Here is a 26,344-nt window from a genome sequence, read left to right on the forward strand (position 1 = left end):
CACCACCACCACGACCGATACCACCTTGCAGCTTAGCTCATGNGATGGTTAAATCTACATCCAACCATGTATTAAGGGATTGGAAATTCGACCGCCCGTGCAGCACCGACGACCGTCTCTGACATTTCTGACATCTCTTACATTCTCGATCGATGGGCATGCCACGACGGGATCTCTGGTGCAAATGCGGTGGGACCAAAGTTTTACTCAGCGACATTTTTATGTACCTAATGTGCCATTGTGCCAATGTGTCCATCTGATCGGGCGCGCTGGGTTTTATAACACTCAGAAGCGGACCTCTGCACTGACAATGTGCAGACAAGCGGACTTGTGGCTGGTAATGTTGCAGCGGGGCAAGGACCTCCAAAGGCCGGCTAGTCATGGCGTTTTCAAGGACATCGAATGCATGTCATCCCGCCCAGAGACACTGCTTAACCGCAACAAGGCCAAAAGCGCGATGCATGGAACATTCTTCTACGCCGTCTAGAGTCTTGTGCCCGAAAAAAATAATTTAGGGGGTCCCGCAACTCCATCAGTGGCTGACGCAGGACGTTAGAGGCCATGCTGGAACTCACCGGGCCACACCCTTGATGGCCACGAGCTGTCAAAACTGCTGTCTGCCAGGTGCCTTATCTGAAATGCAACTAGATGTAGTAACTTGACTACGCAAACGGGCGAACGCCTACACCATGTGAAAGGTCGCCAAGAAGCTGCTACGGCGCCCTTTCGCGCGACCTGTGCCAGAGCCGTTTTACCAGGCCGGAAAAGGCAGCTCTTGAGGTTGACTCTTTTCCACGAATCCTTTGTCTGGCGGTGACAACACCTTCAGCAATTCTGAGCATGGGCAATACTATCGATCCTCTGTGCCTCCCTTTCAGCCCCTCGCCCCATGCATACTCAGGCACGCGGCTTCACCGAACCGGAACAATCCCATGTCGATGCTTGAACCAAGGCGTTGGAATCTCGTCTCTTCAGATGCCGTCGGCATGGCACGCATGGTTAGCCTTCACATGTGCCGAGGTGGACACGAATGCTACCCTCTATTCAGTGGGGCCGGAAGCAGCCGGATTTCCGGGGCCGTTGTACGAGGGGAAGACTTTGGCGATACGCGGACACATGCGTGAACGAATTGTTGTCTCCCTTGTCTCCAGCCCTACGCTGTTTGGAATTACTTCTCGCGGGAATTCCGGCGCTACGGGGGATAAAAGGTGCCTCAGGACTGTAGAGCGTCTCCAGTATGAGAGTAGCGATTGCCGAAAGGGACCATCCCAGCCGTTGATTAACCGTAGAGCAAAAATCAGCTCGACTTGGCAGACCGGCTCATTTCAAAGGAAAAAGAGGGATCGTCCAGAAACGCGCAGCGTGCTGAGAGACGTGCGCGGTGGAGCAATAGCATCGCGTCCCGAAGAAGCCGTGGCACTGGGAAAGCGTCACCAGCATGGGCTTTGACCCCAAGAGCAGGGACAGTTTTGAATGCGTGCCTGTATTTGTCTCTTGGTGGTTTAGGCTCATACGGGGTCGGCTTAGTGTGGGAAATTGGCAATACTTGGTGACTATGCATTGCTCAAAGACCAGGTTTGGAAGGCAATATTAGCGTATTAGGATATTAGTAGTGTATTAATGTATTAGTGTCTTGTTGTTTCATCGGCCCTTTGGCGGGGCGAAATGGTGTTACAGTCATGGACCTTGCGCGCCAGTGGATATAGCTAACCCCCGACCAGTATGGCGGCTGCAGAGCACTGTGCCCCAGTCGTTCCGCGAGGTCTTACCTAACTTGCAATGGTCCGGCAGTGGAAGTTTGGTCGGGCCAACCAGGTGCATTCCAAATACCCCATGCCATCCCAGGCTGATCAACCCAACTGAAAAACATCTCGCACATGGCAAAACATGGTGAAAGCATGGCCAACACTGACCCAATTGCCGTGCGGGGAGACAGACCCGGCCAATATACCTCCCCAAAGCACGGGGAGTCGAAAAGAACGCAACAATGGCAAAAGGCTGCATACCTGCCTTCCTGAGCATGGTTGATATGAAAAGCACTAGGACTCGCGACACGCGATGCATCTCTGGGTGAGGCGTGCCCCTTTCAAGGTTGCGCCCGTTGCGCCTTCCAAAGGAGGGCACATGTACCAGGACAATTGTTATACATCTAGTGATTCGTCATCGCGGCTTGGGGAAGACTGCAATTTTACCTACTCCATACGTGGGCCCGTCGTCGAAGGAAATGGGACTCAACGAGGCGGTATTATTGTTCTTGGAGCTTGGAAATTTGGCCGCGCCTAGCGTTCGTGTCGGCCGCTCCTATCAGATGCGGGATCATTGTGATTGCGTGTGGGAGGTCCTAACGGCGGGATTGCTTGCTTTTTCCCTTCCTACTTCTGCAGCCGCCACGAGCTTACCCTGTATACCCTGTGTACCCTGTATACCCTGTGGAGGCGCTTTCTTGACGTCGATGTCTGCTTGTCCTGCTGCTAGGCAAGAGCATGCACTCCGCGCAAACCCAGTCCACCGTGCCGCCTGAGACAACGTACGGCTCTTTCAACACGCACCAGACCCCCCTGTGAAACCTGCTCTTGGAAGATCGATTTCCTGTAAGCCTTGTGAGGGGGGAACTCCAGCAGCGGTATCCATACTCGCCTCCTGCCGATTATTGACCTTCCCCCACCGCTTTGACGGCAGGTTCCAGAGCTGCTGTCGCTCGGGCGCTTACGGAGTGGTTTTCTGCGAGGCCTGACTCCTGCGACTCCCCAGCGATTGCTGACGGTCTCTTGCGTCTTCCAACCTTCTGGCATTTTGATTGCCTTACTCAGGAGACTCATACGCCACTTCTTGTACGCGAAGAGCCATCAGGAAGAAGCCGCGACCGCTCGGGAATAACCACCCTGGCTCTATCATATCACGTCTCCACAGCTCATCTCAAATGCACTTTGACCAAATACTAGCCGGCGTTGCGGAGAATTTTTGGTCGCGCAATACTTAGCAGGGCTTGCGGCTGGAAAACGAGAACCACATACTGGGAGGCGTACTGATTGCTACACGTCTGGCCGGCCTTTGTTATCGATTGGTCTGACGACCTCAGATCACTTTAACCTCTCTAGCATAACGGATCGTTACTCTTCAGCATTCGACCTCCAAGAACAAAGAACGTCCCGGAGAAGCCGCGACTCTTCTTTGGACGACACTTTGTACGTCACTGCCATGACCGGCGAGCTTACTGGGCGGCCTCTGCTGCCGCAAACAGCTCAAATGCAGAGTTTCACTTTTGCGCCGCCGACCCTGGCGCCTCGCGAGAATCAGAGGAGTGAGAGCTTGCCGTAAACATTTGCGCTAAGTTCGAGAAACTGATGTTTGCGCGTGCAGATTATGTCTTTGTCGACGAGCATAACCGACACAAAAGATTGAAAGGTAAGGCTTGGTATGTTGTAGTTTGCGACCCTCATCTGCTAACATGTAGTAGTGATGCGAGCTTGCGAAGGCTGTAGAAGGCGTAAGATCAAATGCGACGCGGCTACCACGAATGCCTGGCCTTGTGCGGCTTGCATACGACTAAAACTCAACTGTGTTCCTCCAACTGTGGGCTATGATAAAGATTACACGCCCGGATCGCATACGTTCGAGTTGGAGAGGAGTAATGAATACGAAAATCCGGCTGTTGATGGGCAGGATGACTATCAGCGACAACATGTTATGCAGCACCTCACATCTGAAATAGTGCCCGCTCTACCACCTCCGGTACCAGGAACGTACGCAGATGGGATGAGAATGTATCAAACCGCGCCTTACATCGAGCAACCGTCTCCTCAAGATGACTTACAGTACCCTTCCATTCCACCACCTCCCGTGGTTGGCCAGGAGCTTAATTATCAACCTCAACCAATGTATTCCGCACCAGCAGCACTTGCAATGAACTCTCCGGAGTCGGATGGTGTGTGGCGAAATGATAATACCTCAAACTTATCCGATGCTCTTGGAGAACTAAAGATAGATCATACCGCAGTCGGTAAGATAAGCAAATACACATCAAACACATTCCAAATAATAACATTTCCTAGCACCCTACATTACCAATCAGAAGAAGATTCTTGCAGAAGCGCCTGCGGTAGAAGAATATGAGATACATTTGCCACCACATAGCAGCCTAGATCACACAGTTCGAATCCCCCCCGAAATGATGCCGTCAGAACAGCAAGCCTTGCACTATTTTGACTACTTTTTTACCAATATCCATCCCTACTGCCCTGTAACCAACCGCACTTATTTCTATCAACAATGGCAAACTGCACGGGAATCAATATCTCCTCTAATGCTCGAGGCAATTTTCGCTTGTGCATCTCTCATGTTAGACGGGCCTTCACAAGGAAACAAATGGCTAGCCCTCGCGTCGAGTAAGTCTTGGTTTTTTTTTTCTTTAAAAAATAGCCACTAATTCGATTAGAACACGAGGAGAGCTTTAAGGACGTGCCACGTTTGAGCACAATCCAAGCAATGCTTCTCATATTGAAAGCGAGGGAGGCCGTTCCAAAACGAGGATACTTCTGGCGCTCGTGGATGACAGTCGTAAATCTTGTTGCAATGGCCAAAGAACTCGAGTTGGATGAGCATTTCGAAACGCATCAGCTAGGGAAACCGTGTGGTTCTTCGCTTCCCGATTGCATAACGAAGACAAGAGTGTGGCACACATTATTTGTTCTGGAAATCATGGTCGGAGGACCTCAAGGTTAGCCCTTTCTTTCTCTATAATTCTTCACTATTAATATGAGTTAAGGCCGATTCGATTTTGGCGTAAAATTGGACACTGTAGATCTGGATGTTCCTCGTCATCTCCCCGGGATGGAAGACATTGAATATCAAGTCTCACGACAGTTTGCTTACTATTTACGAATTGTAAAAAACGTTCAACAGTCGACGCTAATGTACGGGAATTTACGGAAAAAGAAGGACTGGGCTTTAGAGCCGGAGTTCGTTCAGCATAATCACGACTTTCCCAACTGGCTAAGGGAGCTCCCACAGGACCTCCGAGTAGCATATCCTGCCGACGGTTCTGCACCGTGGATTCCGTCTCACTTTGTTGGAAATTTACATTGCTATCATTACCTCAGTGTCATTATGCACTACAGGCCTCAGCTTCATGTCCTTTCCGGTTCCTTCGATGGCGTTTGGAAGCGGCATATGCTTATCTGCTATTCAGCGGCAAAGAATATGTGCAAACTACAGGAAGCTATATTGAAAAACTATGGACTTCCGGGGCTGTTGTGCATGCAAAGAGGCATTAGCTTCACAATATATTCCGTCCTAACGTGCACAATGTTGCACTTGGTAAGTCCCCCTAATAACACTGTTTTGTAGCTCGTCACTAATGATTCAAGGCGGCAATCGCGTCTCCAGACCCTGAGCTGAACACTGATGCTAGAGTTTTCTTTGTCCGTCATATGCGCATCCTAGAAACGTGCACACCTTCTTGGCCCATGCCGGAAATGCACGAACAAGTCAACGTCCTCAGACAGGCCTTCTCTGCGGATGTCACGAAACCATTCGAATTAAAACCTAGCTTTTCAGACGGGAGTCCTCAAGCTCCAAGTAATGCCAGTCCATTGAGCAATGATGATACTTACCGTTCTCGAGGCCCAGGCCATCAATCACCATTGGAGCAACCAGGTCAAGTCAACTACCATACCCATCCCATCACTCCGCCAATCTCAGCAGGCGACACGGGCCCCAAGGCTGACTCTCCCGTAGTTCAGTCTATGGTCATGACGGCTGGCCAACGTGGTTCACAAATCTCGCAATCGATGCAGATCCAAGAATGGAATCCAACCAGGATCTTCGAGTAAGTCATCAACTACTATTCTAACTCTATTAATGAGTGCATTGCTGAACGTTATGAAGTCAGTGGCATGCTGCCTTTGGTACACCCCCCCCAAGCACATCGTCTCAGTCATCCCCTCCTCTAAGACCGCCACCTCCAGGAGCTTATGAGGTCCGGACGCCTCAAGAGACGAATCCGCCAGGGTACCAACTCCCTAGCGTTTCACCGCACTCAACTCAGGTTCCAAATGTTCAGGCACAATTACCGCCGCTAGTCAGTTACTCTGCACCGAGTGGGCCCTATGTTCCGCCAAGTATGTGGCAAGACGTAGTTGCTAGTTCCTTTGGAGATAGTCTCAAGCGACGATGGGATTACAGTAACCCTGGGATGATGGAGCATCCTCAGATTCACAAGAGGTCAAGATGAAAAGCTATATTTGCAAGGGGAGGAAAATAGTCGTCCTCCACTAATGGTCGAGGCGACCACATCAAAGAGTCAGGCTGGTTGAACACCGTACGATGGACGTACAAAATTTAGCCTCTAAATCGACAACATATCTCAGTACTGGACTTACTACCATTACATGTTCTGAACAGTGGCGAATTCATGGCTAAAAGAGCCTCGGGACCGAATCTATCCGCTTACCTGATCCGATCGCCACCACAGGCCACGATAGCCTTCAAGGGCTATACCTCTACCAAAAGTATCACGTTCGCGTTACTGATAACCCCATGCTTCTCTATCGACTCACGACCAAATGGTTGATCAGCTATCACCTCAAAAACTCTTCAGAACATCCCCGTGAGAGAGATTCCAGAATAATGTCGGTCATCGCACATCGAAACTAAGAAGATAGCAATAAGGAAAGACATAATTATGATAGGTCCGCGTAATGCGCTTAACACAGTATACTATGTATGACTACTTGCAACTATCGCTCGCACATTTTAAATGTCACGAAGAGATCTCGGACAGTCCGACTACTCGCTTTCGTGTCACGCTGCACAGGTGCTTTGGCGAACATTTGGAGCCTTCCTTTCGGAAAAGGCGACCTATGGATGATAATGCTCACGCTCGTTACACACGAGTAAATTTTATGCACATTTGGAACCTATTGGATCTCGGCAGATCAAAAACGTCAGCACGCACAGCTTAGTTTCAACGTCTCACCACATTTTGTCGATTCTTTGAGGCCCAATAGTAGGGGTCTGGAGCGGTGGGATTCATTCACAGCTGGGCATATTTGTAACATTTGCCTCTATTCTTTCCGCGCAGCATAATTTCGGGCTTAGATTACTCTTTAGGTGGCACAGGGTTGGTGAGACAGGCTAACGGGGCCGGTCAATGATATTCGTAGATGTTTTACTCTCACCATTCTATTGGGTTTCGACGACTTCTCGTGGCTGACTATCAATCACAACAAATTTTTCGCGAACGTCCAAGCTTCTATTTAGTCTATTTGTAGCAGAAGGCGTAGCTAAGTGCGTACGTACTCTGTACGCCAACTCATCTACACACGCGGCATTTTCTGGGGAAAGGGCATATTAGCTTAATATAACGATACGTTAGCGCCATCCTTCTGGCACCCCGTGCTCGCAGTAGCCTTNCATGTGAGCCTCGCCCACCCGCAACGCACGCACACACAATGCTGGTAACCGGGTAGCGATCCTCCGCTACAAACCCTACCAACTCCCTCCATATTTTCTTCCTCTTTCCTGATGCTGCCCCGGCACATCTTATCAAGGCAAGTCCAGAGAGCCTGGAACCTAGTCATCGGCTGACCCGATGGTCGCAGCAGGAATCGCCAGGCTATTTTTTAGATGCAGGCCAGAGAAGCATTCCCAGGCGAGCGGTATTTTTCATGGCGCAGGAAGGGGAGGGTTGTTTTCTCTCTCATGCACAATATTTGCTCTGGCACGAGGGAGGGACAACGGAGAGGCCGCTGCACACTTATTGATCGGGCTCGGGATGTGGTCTCGCTGTTCAGCCTTGCAGGGGAGAGGGCCGACGCGGATTGGCCCGTCCCGCCACGTTGCCATTTCGGTGGGCTTGGCGATCGTGGAAGGGGGGGGTTTCACCACCATGGTGCGTGCGGCGCCGAGCGCGGATCACGGAGATTTGAGACGGGATCGGGGAGCTGGAGATCTGCGAGTTCGCGCTGTGAATGAGATGGCAAATTTTTTTATTTTTATCTTTAAATTTTTTTTCGCCTCTGACAATTGTTGTACAAATATCTAAAATTTGCAGTGTCAGAAGGACATGCTCGGGACACCCGGCGGCACATCCGGTGCTGTTTGGGGGAAAAGGTGGCTGCGCGCTAGTGAATCAGTCTGGCGGCATCTAAGATCTGCTTGACCGCTGCAAGGTGAAACATTCTGAGTTCCTCGTAGCGCCACAGAGTCAGGTCGAGGAAGAGCAGGCATTGTGATGCGGAGCCTGCGGTTTGTCGGCCCCACCAGTGACCTCGAGAGGACTTGTGCGATACCGACCGCACTCTTCTGTGAGAGCAGAGGCTCAGCATGGCGATAGCTCTGGGCGAGGCTGTCGATGCTGGGTGTGATGGGGGCCGGGTAATTTCGAGATCTTTAGAAGGTGGGCACGGTCGGATATGGGAGGCTTTACAAGATACTTCGGTGATGCAGTCATATGCAATTAGCAATATGGCTAGTAGGTCTCAAATCAAGAGCAGTTTGATACGAAACGTCTTTCTTTCTCCGTCAAAGTGGTCCGTTATCTCAAGAGAAAGAGCAAGGCTACAACAGGAGGGGCAGGCTGTACATCGAGCAGCGTGGCTGCAACCGTAAAGGACGTCATCGATGCTATCCGATCAAGAAGAGACGCAGCAGTCCGGGAGTACTCACAGAAGTTCGATACATGGTCTCCAAGTTCGTTCAAGCTATCCTAGAGTCAGATCGATGCAGCCATTGCAGCGTGTCCGAAGTAAGTCATAGACGATATCAAGGCCGTGCAGGTCAATGTACGGAACTTTGCTCAAGCGCAACGCGAATCCACCCGAGATTTTGAAGTCGAGACACAGCCTGGTGTGTTCTTGAGCCAGAAAAATGTCCCTATCAGCTCTGTTGGCGCGTGAGGAGGCCTACTCCACCTGAACTAGAGGTATGGTGCTGATATTAAATTGTAGATACATCCCAGGAGACCGATACCCTCTCCTTGCATCAGCACACATGACAATACTCACTGCAAAGGTTGCCGGTGTCCAACATGTCATCGGTTGTACGCCTCCTGTCGCAGGCCAGATCCCTAGCGGCACTGTCGCCGCTATGGCCCTCGCAGGCGCAGATGAGATTTTCATCCTTGGTGGTGTCCAAGCCATCGCTGCCATTGGTGGGCACGGAGACTATTCGCAAGGTTGACTTTATCGCTGGACCCGGGAACGCGTTCGTGGCAGAGGGCAAGCGCCAGCTATTTGGCGAGGTGGGAATCGACCTCTTTGCGGGCCGACGGAGATTCTGATTGTGGCGGACGATGCGGCGGATCCGTTTACCATGGCGACGGATTTGCTGTCGTGGGCTAAGCACGGGCCGGACTCCCCTGCTGTCTTGATCACGACATTAGAAAGAGTGGGGCATGAATCTATGGCTATTGTTGATGAGTTATTGAAGAACTTGCCTACTACTGCTCTTGCTGGGACATCGTGGAAGCATTTTGGAGAGGTTGTGGTTGTGGATAGCCTGGGCGAAGCGTGGAAACTGGCAGATGAATATGCGTTTGAGCATGTATAGATATTTACTAGACGGCCGGGGGAGGCACTTGAAAAGATGAGGAATTACGGAGCCCTTTTCCTTGGGGAGAAAACTTGTGTTTCGTACGGAGACAAGTACGCCAACAACACTTCAGAACACTTACCATGAGAGACATTATGGAAACTGACTATTTAAGATAGGGGTCATTGGCACAAACCATATCCTCCCTACCCGCAAGGCCGCGCGGTATACGGGTGGTCTAAGGGCCGGCAAATTCTTACGTACTGTAACGTATCAAGAAATGACATCGGAATCATCAAGTATTGAGTTAGGCCGTCTTTGTGGACGAGCTGCAAGAGCAGAGAATTTCGAAGGACATGCGAGGTCTGGTGATTTAAGAGCGCATAAGTATTTTGACGACAAATATGGCTGGATTGCGGATTATAGTCCGGCGTAAATGAAGAGCTCTAGGCTATAAGAGAAACGGATTAGGGGTTTACAAATTCTGAAGAGCCACTTGCTCTTTGTAAGTCCATCCTCCTAATTCACCACTAAAACGGTCTCAAGGCTGTCTTTTGGAAAAACTTGGGCACAGACAACCTAGTATTTGATATTGGCAGATTTTAACTTGTTAGAAATACTAAGTTTCAAAGTAGTGTGCTTCGGCATGCATTACATTACCATATCTCACCTTACTAGGTGAGGATGTGCTTAGATAATATTCTTCAAGCGGTTCAGTTAAATTAGGTGTGATTTACTTGCTGACTCAATCACAGCTTAACAAGACTAAACTGTCACAAGAGGCGGAAGCATTCAGGAGGACTAACAGACTTAGAAATTAACTCTAGATTCCTGGCTTTCAATCAAGATCATAACGCTCTTCACCAAATGCGTGCCTAGTGTAAGTAAGAGTGAGCCCACTTGAATAAGCAACAAGTATACTATTCGAAGGGACGGCTTCAATAGTATATCCCATCTACCTACCGTTCTTTTTGTTCTATTAAGGAAGCCCTACGTGCATACAGGATATTATGGGAGTTAATTTAAGATGCTATTTAAGCATCTTTTTAGAGCTCGTAAAGCTTAATTTTAGAGCTAAATAGGAGCATAATTATTAATTATTAGTTGGTTCTTTTTTAGGACTTTTAAACTACTTTTTAAAAGGGGTTTAAATTGTTTTTAAAGGCTCTTAAAGTAGTATTTAGATACTATAGTATAACGTGTCCCGCTTTACGTCGCTATATAGCCAAAGATATAGTGTAACGGAACCTTGTAGCAAGAACTACGATGGGCTCGTTATTGGGCTAGGTGTGTAGGAAATGCAAGTACAATAGTCGACAACGTAATAACAACTAGTGGAGTAGTTGCCTAACAGATTAACTCTAATTGTATTCTAAGAATTACTATAAGAAAGGAACTATCTAGGTAGGGACTAAGGGTCCTTAAATACACAACCGTACTCCTATAAAATCCTTCTTATACATAATATACATGTGCTCTACCTACTCTATTATAGATTATATAGATTATATAGATTATATAGATTACCCCACATAACCTTAGTTACTATTTCTCGTTATATAGCTCTACTGGTTCTATCCTAGACCGTGCCTAAATTAACCAACTAGCTTCTTCCAACTCTTCCCTAAGTAGTTATAATATCGTACTTAAAGCGTCCGTAATACCATCTCCCTTCTCTTTATTTTTATCCTTAAAGATTCTAAATATCTCTAAATTATTTATTAAAGGTATAATATCCATTTAATTAATTTAGTTAATATTATTGCTTATTATACCTAAAGCAATTTCTTCTTCCTTAACTGCTCGTTGTACTCGCACTATCGCTGCAATATTATCTCTTAGTGAGATTATACCATCTCCGTGTTCTCGCTATTTAAAAGAAGGGTTAGTTTATATTACGTTAGCAAACCTATCTTTACAATAACCGTCCTCTTGCTTAAAGTATACTAAAGTAAATATTTATTTGTCCTATAACGTTTACTCCGTCTCTAATGCCAAATATATATAACCTATTACTCTTAATAGTCGTCTAGTTCCCTAGTTAATTTATCTTAGGGTCTTATATTTAATCTGCTGCTACATAGCTAGATAATAAACTATCTATTACTTTTTCTAAGTTATACTATTCTTAGGACGCTAAACGTAAGGCTGCCAATACTTAACAACGGGCCCTTAAGTCTCATCTTATAGCGTCTACGCGGTTAATCCATCTTAAGAAGGTATGTAAGAAGGTTCGTTCTAAGGAGTAGAAACTTATAAAATAAGGTTTATAGGAACTTGGTAATAAAAGAACGGATCCTCTTCTAATAGAGAAGGAAATAAATTTAAGTAGTTCGGCAACTGCTCTTCTTAGGTCCCCCTTAGGTAACTTATTCTTTAGCGATTCTTTTTTATTAATACTACCTAACCTAATCTCTTCCAATACTTCTATACCTTTCCCCTAGTATTCTTTAGATTCTCTAGTAGTTCCTAAGTAGTCTTAATATAGTCTATCTACTTAACCTTATACTATATTTCATTGTTAATGTCCTTATAGTTAACGATCTTTAAAACTTGCTATTTATCTTCTTCTTGCCCTCTATACATGTCTACTTTATAAACTAGTAGCTTAATATTTCTATATACTAGCTCTAGTATCGCAATATGCTATATAGGGTAAATCTTTATCTTAGCTAGTAGGTTTAACTTAAACGTAACTAGTAAAATTCTTTATATAATTTTAAAAGGTCCTAGTTTAACGTAGTCTAACTTCTTACTTAGTTATTAACTCTTGAAATTTTTATATAGTAGCCATACTTTATCTCCCTCCTTAAGATCTGGTCCCTTAGATCTCTTAGCGTTATAGTACCTTTTTATTCTCTCTTATACTTTTTTCGCTAATTCTATAAGGTCTATATAAAGATTTATTAACGTCTTTATTCTTTCCTTAGCTATGCTACTTATTTTCTTCGCTTATTATAGTAACAATAATATTCTTAGCTTATATCCGTAATTTGCCTTAAATAGTAATATGCCTATTCCTTCTTAAGGTGTTATATTATATGCAAACTATATAACTAGTAATAGCGATACCTAATTATTCTATGCGTAATTAATATAATGCCTTAGATACTGCTCTAGTGTCTAATTTAATCTTTCCGTTTAGCTGTCTGTCTGCAAATAATATACGGTAGAAGTTACTGCCTAAACTTCTTGCTCCGCTAACAATACCTCCTAGAATGCTGCTATAAATCTTAAATCCCTATCTAATATAATTTTGCTTAGTGCTCTATATCTTATAAATACTTCTTTAATATAGATTCTAGTAATATCTTCCGCTAAGATTTCTTCTATATATGCTATAAAGTATCCCTACTTTATAAGCTTATCTATTATTACTAAGATCGCGTTATAATCTTGTCTGGTAATAGGATCTCTTAATCTTAGCAATTTAATAATAAAGTCCCATAATATGACCTCCTATAGTCTCTCTAGTATTTTAATAGGTTATAGCCCTCTATATAGCTTATACCTTATTAGTTTATTTCTTTAGTAATCTAGATACTCCTTTATAACCTTTCTAACTATCCTTTAGATTTTGTTAATAATATACTCCTTCTAAAGTCTTAACACTAAGCCTATAGCTCTATTATATTCTTAAGTTAATCCCTTATAAAAGTCCTCTATAAACTACTCTGCTATACTTCTTAGGATATACTTTACTTCTTAATTCTTATATATATCCATTTATAGATCTTCTAGCTATGCTTCTAGAATTCTTTATACCTAAAAGCTTTCTAGTATCTTATAGACTTTTTCTAACTTATTATTTTCCTAAGTTACTATAATTTTCGGATAATTATATCTAATTAATCTATCTATATCTTTTCGCAGTAAAGCCCCTAATGGCTTTTTATTGTTTTATAGTTTAGCCTTATAACTTAGGGCATCTGCTCGCATATTATCTATACCTCTAGTATATTAAATCTTAAAATGGTATTCTGTAAGCATCTTTGCCTATCTAACCTATCTTTGGTTAAGTTCCTTTATTATTAGAAATTCTATTAGGTTTTTATAATCCGTTTTAACTATAAATAGTTTCTCTATACCTTATAAGAATGCTTTCTATTCCTTTAATACTGTAACTATACCTAACAACTCTTTATTATAGATATTATAGTTTAACTCTAGTGGTGTTATCTTCTAACTATAGTATGCTACTAAGTGCTATTTATCCTAATATTTCTATATAAAGCACGCCCTTAATATATAGTCTAATGCATCTATTTTTATAACCGTTTCTAGTCCTAGTTAATAGATCTTAAGAACTGGCTCCTAGGTAAATAACTCTTTAACTTTCCTAAAGAGTTCTTACTATTCCTCTCCCTATGCCTATAGTTCTTCTTTCTTTATTAATCGCGTAAATAGCTTAATGTCCTTTAACTACTGCGCTATAAACCTCCTATAGTAATTACAAAACCCTAAGAACGATCTTAATTACGTAATGTTCTCTAGTTCTTACTAATTCACTATAGCCTTAATCTTCTTTAGATCTATACTAAGTTAGCCTAGTTTAATAATAAATTTAATAAAATCGGTTTTCCTAGTAAAGAACTCGCATTTCTTAATTACTACTAGTATTTATTCCTCTTATAGTCTCTTTAAGACCTATTTAACGTATTTCTTATATTCTTCCTTAGTTATTAAGTAGATAATAATATTATTAAGATATACTATAACAAATTTATCTAAGTATTCTCCTAACACATTATTAATACGCTTTTAAAATATTACTAGTGCGTTTATAAGCCTGAATTGCATAATGTTGGTTACACAAGGGGATATCACGTAGCTACGGTTCGTAGATAGTATAATAATTGTTCTTGTTGTTCTTCTTAAAAAAAGGGGTGAGGAACTTAAGGTTCCTCACCACGCTAGTGCCGCGGCGGCACATGACGGCAATATGCCTTATATGCCTTTATTCCCAATACTGGCAACTCTTCTTTTGTGGTTGCTATATACATATATATATATACCGCTTAACTAGCGGAACAAAATTAATCCTCCTTACTTACTATTGCTATTATAACATAAGTCTCGCTATCCCAAAATTTGCCTCTTAGCACGTAGTGCTTTCTTGATTATAAGTTGTGGGTAGGTATCTTATTGGTAGGGCCGCTAAGGCGCTAGCGGTAAACAAGCCAATAGCGATTTTTTATCCCGGGGATGGAAAATCCTAATTGGCTGGTTTAAGTCAGGGTCTGTAGAATGTGACCAATTAAACAACTTCAACCGCCGGTTAAAGTTCCTAGATATCTTAAGACCTTACGTAACTAAGAAATTTCTAGGGACTCCCTTTTAACCTAACCTTTAACTTATATACGTAGAGTATTTATATTAATAAACGTCTCTAGTGTCTTATTTGGGTTTACCTTTATTATTATATTTACCGGGTTATCTTAGCTATTAATCTATTAAATTTTAAAGAGTTTTTAACACTTATAGGACTGCTAAAGTGCTATAATATTAATTATAAGGCGCTTCTCCTTTATAATACTAAGCTTAACTAAATACTTATAGAGGGAATATAAGTCGGTGCACATAATTATAGGGATAACGAGAAGTTTGAGTCGATCTATAATTATCTTTAGGGTAGTTCTAATTGCAATTACTATATTAACTCCGCCAACTATTCTATATATCTCTAACACTAAAACGCTTTAAGTAATATACTTGCTCTTGGTTAAGCTTTAATAAATAAGATTACCATAGATCGTAAAGTCATTCTCTCCGGTAGATTTATTTGCGATAATAATTTTATATCCTAGCTAGGAGCTAAAGTCTTTATTATTTATAAATAATCTATTAATAAATATAAAGAGCTTAGCGGTAGGAAGATTAATAGGCATATAGAGTATTCCCTAATTAAGATGGTTTATTTGCTAGAAAAGACGCTTATTTAGGGTAAGGATATCATCCTTAGTTGGTTTCTAGTATTAAGCCATAATAGAGAGATTAAATAAAGCCTTAGGTTAATAGATAGAAGTAATATAAGCTCCGCGAGCACGTTACTTTATATATCCTTACTTTAGAGAATTAATATTAATAACGTTAATCTTCTTACCTTAACCCTTCTAGCGTAAAGCAATGGAATTCCTATTTAGGGAGAGGATGCATCTATTAAAGAGTAATAGTGTTGTTAAGTTAAGCTTTTCCTTTAGCTTTGCTATAAGATTTGCCTTTATTAGCTCATCCTCTTTAAGAGCTAAGAATTAGTCATCTCCTAAGATAATTATATTATTAGTTTATATACCAATAATTCTAAATAGGGTTCCTGTAGTTATAATAAGGAAGCAGGGATTAAATATAGAAGTAGTTATTAAAAGCTTCTCTTTATAGTGCTTGCTGTAGGTAGCCTACTAGTAAGTTCCTACCTTTGCGATTCTATATAATGGCTTAAGCATAACTATAATCGTATCTCTAGGATACTAGTGGCGAATTTACTCCGGAAGGTATGCCAGTATTAAGCGCTAAAGGGGCGTTTCTAATTAAGTGTAGGCTTAAGTAATATCTCGCAAATAAACCGCTATTCTATTCTTTATTAAGGAGGGAGCTAATATAATAATAACTTATTAACTAGCTCGTTAAATTATAGGAGATTATATAAGAATTATCTCTTTGCTATTATTATTATACCCTTAAATAATAAGCCTTAATTTCTTAAATAGGGCGTTAGTAGCCTTGCCCTTAATCTTATTAACTATCCTTAACTTAAAGATGTAAACTCCATCAAACTTAGTAGGGTCATACTTCTTAAATTTAAAGACTCCTCTTGTAATAAGACTATCAATCTTCTACTTATTAGATGCTTAGAAAGGAGCTCTAGAAGTTATAATACGACCTTCCTTTTAGAGCTGTTTTGCAAGCTTAAAGTTAGCTTTCTCCTTAGCTATTATAAAGGCTATTAACAACTTAACTCTATTCTTAATAGCGGCAATAAATTACTTTTTAAAATTAACAAGATGTTGGCGATTTCGTAATTCCTTTAGGCGACCTCTACCGCGTTATAGTTGCGGCGTATCTACTATAATTATATTAAAATCGTGGTCGCCTTCTAAAGCACGCTAATCGTAGTTCTCCTTTAGGGCATCTTTTAGGGCATCCTATAAAGGCTCGGAATTATTATCTTTATAGTAAGGTTTAATAATAGTTAAACGGAATTAAGTAGGTCCGTGAGGCATCTAAATAGTATAAGTTTAACCATTAATTATAATAAGTTAGTGTAGGCCTGACCATTCTCCCTTTTTACGCTATACGTATACTTTAGACTAGAGTGGCAGATCGAGCGTAGTTAAGGTGTTTAGGCCATTTCTTATTCCTAATACGTTATTAACCTAGCGTATAGCATAGAGACATTATACCTTCTTTATTACCTTGCGAATAGCCTCGGCTTATTATATAACGGAAGGAGATAGTAGAGAATTATTAGTTATTTAAGGGTAGGCGCCAAAGACTAGTAATATAGGTATAAGTCCATCTAGGCTAGCGGAATTATTAATGGCTTTAACAGCTATTTATAAGGTAAGTTCTTTACTAGCGTCCTTTAGTTCTAAAGAGATAATCTTATATACGCGGCGTAATAGCGTATAATATTGCTCTACTTTTTTAATACTATTATATGCCTTAACGGGGACTTCCTTAACCTTAATTACCATTACCTTTATCTACTATCGGAACTTTACAGATAAGAAGTTCTTTCCTATATCGTAAATAATTTAATTAGGGGGTCCTAAATAGATATTAATCTAGTATAACTAAAGGGTATCCTATGCGTTTCTAGCTAATATATCTTTTAAAAAACGCGCGGCTTAGAAGGAGGTTAAGAAGTTAATAACTTAGAGTACTAGTTTGCCGCTAAGATATATAACGTTAATAATAATATAGAAGTTAAAGTCGTAGTCATTTTTAAGGGTGAACTTAAATCGGCTAGGGGACTTCTAGTTTATTTAATAGTGATAGTAATACTTTATAAGATGCTTAATTGCCTTAACCTTAACTTTATAGCCTACTTGCTAAAGAACCCTAAGCAATTAATAAACAGATAGGTGGCTAAAACAACAGTGTAGTTAACGTAACTCTGACTTAGTTAAATGGCTCTAAGCAACACTCTTTTCTGGTTATTAAAGGAGCAGCTAAGGGTAACCCTATTTACGTACAATAGGCACCCGATTATCTCCCTACACGAGTATATTCTTAAGGTTGTTAAGCTTAACGTCTAATTTATTTATATCCCTAATACAGAATAGAAACGGAGTATTTGCGGGAATAATATAGAACGTAATATATCCTAAGGGGGTTTAAACCCTAATTATGCCAAGAGAGATCGCGGTACCTTTGCTAAAACGTATTATATATTAGCCTGCCGTTAATTAGTTAATCTAAATAAAAGTATTAAGTTATTAAAGAGCTTAAACTTAAGGTTCTCCTACTATAGATATTTCTACGGCTTTAGTATCTGGTATAATACCATAGAAGATATTCGCTAAGTATTTGTTATTAAAGGAGAACGCAGAGCTCTCCTTTAGCTTATTAAAGATATTTAATTTCGTAATAGAATAGAGTATAAATTAGTCATTAAGAACAGCGACGGTTTGTGTACTATCTACCTTACTATACTTAGTAAAGTATTGGTTGGGTAAGTAGTCCTTAATTTCTATATCCATAAGGAGTTATTCGGTCTTATTAACCTTACCCTTAAAATCTTTTACGCCTTCGTATTAAACTAGGAAGCTTTAAAAGTAGGGCGTAGTAACCTCACGATTTCTAACGTTTTTTATACTTTAACGGAACTTATTATATGCCTCTTTTCGCTTATTAAGGGAGTGTCTAGTTAACCAGCAATTTGGCTTCTTATAAACATAGTACTTCTTCTAGCAATTACTTTAAAATAAACCTCCGCAAGGACCTCCATAATTACCTTATAGTTAACGTTAATTATACCCTCTTCCGTATTCCCTACTACGGCCACTATATATTTAATTAGTCCAGTTGTAATTATGTTAGTTAGGAATACTTAGTTAGGTAGGGTTTTCGGTATAGAGCTGTTAAGATTTTTATGTTTATATTACAGTACCTATAGCGGAGCGTAGCTTAGCATATACTCCTTTAAACGTATCTACAGGTTTATATAGCGCTAAGTTACACTTAGGAATGCCACGGCATACTAAGATAACCTAGTCCCTTAGACTGTTCTTATTTTAGTAAGTTTTGGTAAGGCTATATTAGATTTTCTAGAGTTTATTAAAGAGTAGTTAAAGGCACTCTAAACGAGTCTTTATTAGGTTAGAAGCGATAACTCTTTAGAATATAGTCTTCTACTATTTAGATATATAAAGCTAGCGATTCTTATTAGTTTTAAAGTAGGCTCTAGTAAGCTAAAGCATTATATTAAAGCTATAGTTTTTACCCGCAATATAGTTGTAATAGAATGTTATTGCCCGTCCCTTTAATATAACAGAGAAAGCGTAATAGTATTGGTGGCGTTAAATTCTAACCTTATTGCAACAGTTATAAAAGACCTATAGTTTTGCTCCGAGCATATCGTATAGTTCTCCTTTAAACTTCTTCTCTTCGTCCGAATATACCTTTATTAAATTCGTGACTTCTTATAGTAAAGGCTTACCAGTTAGCTAGAGTGGAGGAGGTAGAGGCGGAGCAACTCTAAGTGGGAGAGCACCTCTAGGTAGAAGAGCAGCTTTAGGTAGGGGGTTAGCGTTCTAGGGGTTTTAATATAAATTAAAGTTGCCTTCCGAAGAATATAGGTTGTTTTTAGGTTTCCGTAGTTAATATATAATCTTAGCTTCCATCTATATTAGTTCTTTTATACTAGTAATAACGGCCTAAATATTGCTAGTAATTAGGTTACCGTTCTTAGTAACGTATACCCTATTCCTATAGAGGAAGTCTTAAAAATCCTAAATAATATTAATGTTGCCAAGTGCCTAGGTATCGGCAGTCCATCCTATAAAATCCTCCCTAAAATACTCCTATAGTTATAAATTAGCGTAGCATCTATTTTAGTAAAATATAATATAGTATAGGAGAAAGCCGTTAACTTATTTTGTGGTATAAGTTGTTATATTAAAGGCGAATTCGTCCTAATCTTTATTGATAAGTTTCGCGTGCTTAGCTACCCCTAGTGGTAAAAAGTCTTTCCAGTTATTTAAAGTAGGCGTAGCTATATTTTTAGAGGGAGGGAAGTGTTATTAGTATAGGGATTGTTGTTTGGTACGCGTTTGTCATTTAGTACGCATTTAGACGTGTATTTACGATTATGGGGCTTAGGACTAGTTTTAGCCTTAAATCGCGAAGACTTATAAAGCGTATTATTCTGCGTAATAGACGCAAGAATCCGTAATCTCAGAAAGGCTTAGGACTAGTTCTAGCCTTTTAGATCCTTAGATTTATGGAAGAGTTCTATTTAAGGTTTAGGACTAGTTCTGACCTTAAAAGACAGCTTCCTTTAGCACGAGTAGCACTGGTATAGTAGCTCGTCTCTTCTTAGGAATACCTTACTGTTCTATAGTATAATAGTGAAGTTAACCACTAATCAGTGTTGGTTACATAAGGGGATATCACGTAGCTACGGTTCGTAGATAGTATGATAATTATTCTTGTTGTTCTTCTTAAAGAAAGGGGTGAGGAACTTAAGGTTCCTTACCACGCTAGTGCCGCGGCGGCACGTGACGGCAATATGCCTTATATGCCTTTATTCCTAATATATAACTAATAGTTTATATAGTCCTTCCTTTAACCTAAAGGCTACCTTCTATTTATTACCTTCCTTAATTCTAATCTAGTAGTATGCCTATCTTAGATCTATCTTTATAAAGATTTGCGTATTGCCTATCCTATCTTAGATTTCGCTAATTAAGGGTAAAGGATACCTATCCTTTTAAGTAATGCTATTTAACTATCTATAGTTAATGCATAGCCTTAGTTTACTATTCTTCTTTAGTATAAACAGTACTAGATATCCCGCTAATAACTGCGATAGTCTAATATATCCCTTTTATAAGTTTTCTTAGATAAACTCTTTTAACGCTCTCCCTTCTTCTTCGGTAAGCTTATAAATTAGAAAAAACTTTAGACTTATTTCTAGTTCTAACTCTATTTTATAGTCCTATGCTATATACTTTAATAGCTTTTCACTTTCTAGTAACTACAGTTTCTTGCCGTACTTATGGTATCTCTTTAGTATATAACTCAGTCCTTTTTCTATTTCTTTATAGGTTGCTCCTACTTAATACTATACTAACTTAGCTTATTATCACATCTTACGGCGTTAAGTATCTCTAATATTGACTTAACCTATAATCCAATTAATCTTTAGATTATATTCCTGTAATTAAGGCATACCTAACACTACCTTATTGTTCCCTAATAGTAATATATTAAAAGATATCTTAATTTATCTCCCTTTAATGGTTAACTAAATAGGTCCTATTTTAAGATTAATAATCCCTCCTCTATAGGCTATTAGATCTTCTAAAATTATTACTAATAGGTAAGGTTCCTCTTTTTGTCTATAAGGTAACCCCATTCTTTTAACTATTATTAATAAGATATAGTTCCTTATTACTCCACTATCTATTAATGCCTTAAACTATTAATCTTGCTATTTAACTTATAAATTTAGGTGTTGTCCTTAAATTCCTTTAAGGGTTTAAGGCTTTACTACTAGCTCCTTCTAGTCCTATAGGCCTCTACTTTTCCTAACTATTAACTACTTAATCCTATTACACTTAGCTTACTCTTTAGCTAATACCTAGTTTACTTTTTATCTTCGATATACTATAGATATGTATTCTCTAGGCATTCCTACTACTATTATTCGTCTAAGCATTCTTCTATAAGGAATCTTCCTAGTTAAAGTATTAAATTTCCTTCTTCTTAAACCTCTGCTAGATGCTATCTATATATATACTTGGCATTCCTATACTATCGCTTATCTATTATCTAGTATATCCTTATAAGGTATTTCCGATTCTTTTCTTTTAGATTTTTATATATCTTGTATATATCGTCTACGTATATAATCCATAATAGCGTATAGTATACTAAGTGCTTTAGGTTAACTCTTAACTTGTTTTTATCCTTAAGTTTAAACCTTTATTATACTAATCTAAACGTTATAACTTCGTTTGCAGGTACTAAGATACATTTCTTACTTCTTTAGTCCTCTAATCGTTCCTCTAGATCCTTTAACATTATAATTAAGGCTCCTTTAATATGCGTTATGGCCTTTTCTATAATTGGGTAGTTTTAGATAACTTTTTTATCTAACCATATATAGAAATCTTCCCACTTATTATTGTGCCTTTGCCTATACCACCTTTAGTATAGCTACTAGAGTGTATACAGCTTGTCTATAAGGAAGTATTTTCTTATTACTACGTTGTAATAGCCCTTTATATATCGTTTTTTAAACCTAGTTAGGATTTCTAGATCCTCTTTATCTTCTAGTTTAGTAAGCCACTTAGCTCTTAGTATGCCTGCCCTAGGCCTATTAGTAATTCTTTATACTAATACTCTGTCTTTTATGCGTCCTAATATGCTAGATCTCTTATCTAGTTTCTATTCTTGCTATACGATAATTCTTTGCCTGAATTCTTTTATGGTTTTTTTTAGTTTACGTCTCGCGCTCTAATCCTTAAAGTTCTCTTACTTCTTAATCCTAGTATTAACTTTTCGATCTTTAGCCTAAATACTATATTCTACTAGTAAGTCCTTTAGGTCTATATATCTGTCTCCTAGTTTAGTTACTGTTTATACTATAGATTCTCTAATCTATAAAGAAGCCTCTTACCTCTTACCTGTAGGTGTCCTGATTTATACTCCAAATTCTTAACCCTTTAGATTCTTTAATCCTAAGCTTACTTCTAACTTAAGCTTAGCTCCAGCCTTAGTCCAACTAGGCTTACTTAGTATTCTTATTTTATCTTAAGAGTCTTAAATCTTACTTATCTCGTCTTAAGAATCTTATACTTTTAGGAAACTTCGTCCTAAGCTTATTCGTATATTACTAAACTAAGCCGTTATTCTGCTCCATCGGTTATTATCTGTTATAGGTCCTTAAGCTTGCCTTATCTCGTCTTAAGAATCTTAGTCGTCTCTTATCTTATCTTAAGAATCTTAAGCCTTTAGCCTTTTGCCTTTATTAAGTGCCGAAGTGGTTTACTATCCTACTTCTCTTATATCTTATAAAGCAATAGACATTGTATCTAGTGGGGTCTTAATCCCTACTAATGTTCCCTATTCTATAGTAGAATTATCCTCTACTCTTAGTATAACATCTCTAATAGCCGCGTGTTTCTAGTAAACTGCTCTTATTACCTTATTGTTACAAAATGTTTCGCCTATATTAAACTTATTATCTTTAATGTCCGATCTATAAACTGGTTTATTAGTTCCTCTATATCCTATAGGTGCTGGCTCTTATAGCTAATAGCTTACGCCATACTTAGCGTCCTTATAAATTTGGTATGCGTTATTATAACAAAACGTGAAACTTTTAATTAAACATTCTTTTATTCCTTGTAGTATACTATTATCCCTTTATACATATATGTCGTCTACTATTAGTCTAGTTCCCTTTATTATATAATATCTCTAACCATCTTTATAATCCCTTATAAAATAACCTTATTTCCCGCAATTTATATAAGCTCCCTCTCTAAACCATTACTTTTGCTATAGAGTCTGCCTAAATGTCTTCTGCTACTAAGATCCCTAGTTTAGCCTCTACTTCTTAGACCTTTAATTACTTAATCCTTATTCTCTAGGTTTCCACGGTTTCTTACTCTATCTCTTATAGGCTTCTTTAATACCACTTAGGTCTATTAACTCTGCGCCATACTATAGTTTTTAACTTAGCTTTTGTTATTACGTGCTCTACGCCTTATATAACTGTAGAACTTTATTCTAACCTCTCTTAGCCTGTTCCCTTTAGTAGATCCTATTGTTAATCTTTATCGCTTAATCTATTAGTTCCCTTAGGGTATCCGCATCTTCTATTAAAATAATTACGTCCTAAACTTTAGCCTTAAGTCCCTATTTATACTGTGCTATAAGCGCCCTATTATTCCACTTAACTTATATTGCTAATGTTTGGAACTATATTATATATTTAATTGCTAAGGTTTGTTGCGTAATATCTTAAAGTTTTCTTTCTGCCGTAGTTACTACCTTTAGGTCCCTAAATATCTATATAAGTCACTCCACGAATCCGTTTTAGCTTAAGAATATAAACCATACCTCTTAGTTTATAGTCGTTATCCTGTTTGCTTATATCTCTATAAGGTAAGGCTTAAACCACTTAAGTGCTCTTCCTATTAAGAATAATCCGGCATACGCTATTTAATCTATAGGTATCGCCAGCTTTACTCCCTCTTACGCTACTTTAAAGTACATTTACGTAAGAAATCCTTTAAGCTTTAATCTTTCTCCTAAGTATCTTTTAATTAATGGTAACTTAACCTTTGCTATGCCTATCCCGTTAATCCTATTTTCTAACATTATATTATTTTCTGTTAACTAGTCGACTATCTCTTATAGTTATCCGACCGTTATAGGTTGCTATAAGTTAGTGTCTGTTATATTAGTGTCGTTACCTAACCTTAAAGTAGTTGCCGCCGTTAATAGCGTTATAGTAGCTGCTTTTGGTGGCATATTATCCGACTTATTATATTTAATACTATAACTAGGTAGTAATTATATAACGGAACCTTATAGCAAGAACTACAATAGGCTTATTATTGGGCTAGGTGTATAGGAAATGTAAGTATAATAGTTAACAACGTAATAATAACTAGTAGAGTGGTTGCCTAACAGATTAACTCTAATTATATTCTAAGAATTACTATAAGGAAGGAACTATCTAGGTAGGGACTAAGGGTCCTTAAATATACAACCGTACTCCTATAAAATCCTTCTTATATGTAATATACGTATGCTCTATCTGCTTTATCGCGGATTATATAGATTACACAGATTATATAGATCACCCCACGTGACCTCAGTTACCATTCCTCGTCATATAGCTCTACTAGTTCTATCCTGGACCGTGCCTAAATTAACCAACTAGCTTCTTCTAACTCTTCCCCAAGTAGTCGTAACATTATACTTAAAGCGTCCGTAATATATAGGTAGTGCTCGAGAATCTATCGCGACTATTACGGGACCTAATATATTGTACTCTTATATATAGTTTTACTTTATAGTAGTCCTTAATATATAAATAGATATATAATAAAAGCTTTAAATTATATAGCCTATTATATACTACTTTTTTTAAAGCTCTTTTTTACTACTTTTAATATCTTTAATATTTTCAATATTTTCGATCTCTACTTATATTTTTATTTTTATTTTTACTTTTAAGGCCGTCGAAATCGGACTCTATACCTATACAAGGTGACTTAGCCTACGAACCTACTAGTTTTTAAATTTAGTAGAGCTAATATAGAGACGTCGTATAGCGTATATATTACAGACCTTATAATAAAAATATTATAAATACTTTTTAGTAAACTGGATAGGCTATAAAATGTAATATAGACTACAATAGAACTAGTAGAGCTATATAACGAGTGGTAAGCAAGATTATATAATAAACTCTATAAGATCTATAAGATCTATTATACGTACCCTATATATAAAGGGATTTCTTAGGCGTATAGTTATATATTAAAGGACTCTTAGTCCCTACCGTAGATAGTTCTCTCTTTTTAGTAAATCTTAGAATATAATTAGAGTTAATCTATTAAGTACTTACTCTATAATTAGATCTTATTATTTTATTTGCCTATATACTTAGCCTATTAATAAGTTTATTATAGTACTCCTATAAGGTTTCCTTATATATTTACTACTAAGGTTATAGTATATAGACGATAAGATACTACCTAAAGTGTAAATGTAACTGGTTTTAATACTATTTATAGTAGTATCTACTGTAATATTAAGGGGGGATACTAGTATATAGGATAACAACTTATAAGTAATTACGATAGTATAACTTAAGGACTTTATAGCTTAGGTGGATAATAACTAACTATTAATTATTAAGCAACTTATAGATATAAAGAGAGAAAAGATTAAAATGCCGTTAGTTAAAAGGGTTATAAGGGAAAAATTGTAAGCTATATTGCCTAGGTGTATAGTAGGGAGTAAGTAAGCCAAGTATAAGTTATTGAATAATTAATAAAAGAGAGGGCGATATAGTAAAGAGTATAGCAGTAGCCTTATATAGAGATAAACTAATAATAAGGGAAGGGCTGCAAGCCTAAGTAAAGGAGAAAAGATCCCTTATATTGCCCCCCCCTTTATTAGGGCTAGCCCCTAGCCTATTTATATAAACAAATAGATTTCTATATATAAAGGAAGGTAAGTAATATAAAAGCCTTACTTATGTAGGGAAATAGGGAGAAAGACTAGCCAAATAGCCTTAATAAAAACCTTAACCTATAGCTAAAACCTAATAGGAAAAAAGGTCTATTTAGGAAAGGAAAGAATATCTATAAGTAGGGTAAGACTTAATCGTATACGATTAATCTTAAAGAGATAACCGTATATAGTTAAGTCTTGACAGCTTTTTAGCTAATAGCTAGATGGTCTTTACTTAGAGCCAGTTTAATTATATAGGATCTTTAAGCTATTGCTCTTTAAGCTATAGCTATAGCTTAAGGAATAATATTTAACTATAATGGGATCTTTTAAGCTAAGCTATAGCTTTTAGAGCAAGCCGTAGCTCTTTAGTGGGCCGTAGCTCTAT

General features: G+C 39.0%; 3 protein-coding genes across 3 annotated transcripts; all 3 read left to right on the forward strand.

Annotated features, from left to right (window-relative positions):
* Positions 1 to 3,246: 3,246 nt before the first annotated feature.
* On the forward strand, positions 3,247 to 6,232 carry K441DRAFT_569051 (uncharacterized protein; the record flags this gene model as incomplete). Its single annotated transcript, XM_067643848.1, has 8 exons — positions 3,247 to 3,301; positions 3,361 to 3,405; positions 3,455 to 4,000; positions 4,053 to 4,385; positions 4,436 to 4,717; positions 4,766 to 5,316; positions 5,367 to 5,827; positions 5,887 to 6,232. The coding sequence occupies 8 exons, from the start codon at positions 3,247 to 3,249 to the stop codon at positions 6,230 to 6,232; spliced, it is 2,619 nt and encodes an 872-aa protein (XP_067502270.1).
* A 1,003-nt stretch (positions 6,233 to 7,235) lies between these two features.
* On the forward strand, positions 7,236 to 8,185 carry K441DRAFT_169453 (uncharacterized protein). Its single transcript, XM_067640309.1, has 2 exons — positions 7,236 to 7,291; positions 7,376 to 8,185. The coding sequence occupies exon 2, from the start codon at positions 7,592 to 7,594 to the stop codon at positions 8,042 to 8,044; it is 453 nt and encodes a 150-aa protein (XP_067502271.1). The 5' UTR covers positions 7,236 to 7,291; positions 7,376 to 7,591; the 3' UTR covers positions 8,045 to 8,185.
* A 140-nt stretch (positions 8,186 to 8,325) lies between these two features.
* Positions 8,326 to 9,967, forward strand: K441DRAFT_688088 (histidinol dehydrogenase; the record flags this gene model as incomplete). The annotated part of the gene is made up of 8 exons (XM_067652148.1): positions 8,326 to 8,473; positions 8,530 to 8,691; positions 8,752 to 8,893; positions 8,949 to 9,129; positions 9,164 to 9,241; positions 9,274 to 9,543; positions 9,574 to 9,625; positions 9,711 to 9,967. 8 exons carry the CDS (start codon positions 8,326 to 8,328, stop codon positions 9,965 to 9,967), a joined length of 1,290 nt encoding a protein of 429 aa, XP_067502272.1.
* Between the last annotated feature and the right edge of the window lie 16,377 nt (positions 9,968 to 26,344).

The sequence above is a fragment of the Cenococcum geophilum genome (genome assembly GCF_001692895.1).
Source record: "Cenococcum geophilum 1.58 unplaced genomic scaffold K441scaffold_30, whole genome shotgun sequence".
In the NCBI taxonomy this organism is placed as follows: Eukaryota; Fungi; Ascomycota; class Dothideomycetes; order Gloniales; family Gloniaceae; genus Cenococcum; species Cenococcum geophilum.

Bases quoted from the DNA above. Each gene is read 5' to 3' on its own strand.
- K441DRAFT_169453 (XM_067640309.1), top strand. From the start codon at position 7,592: ATGGTCGCAGCAGGAATCGCCAGGCTATTTTTTAGATGCAGGCCAGAG.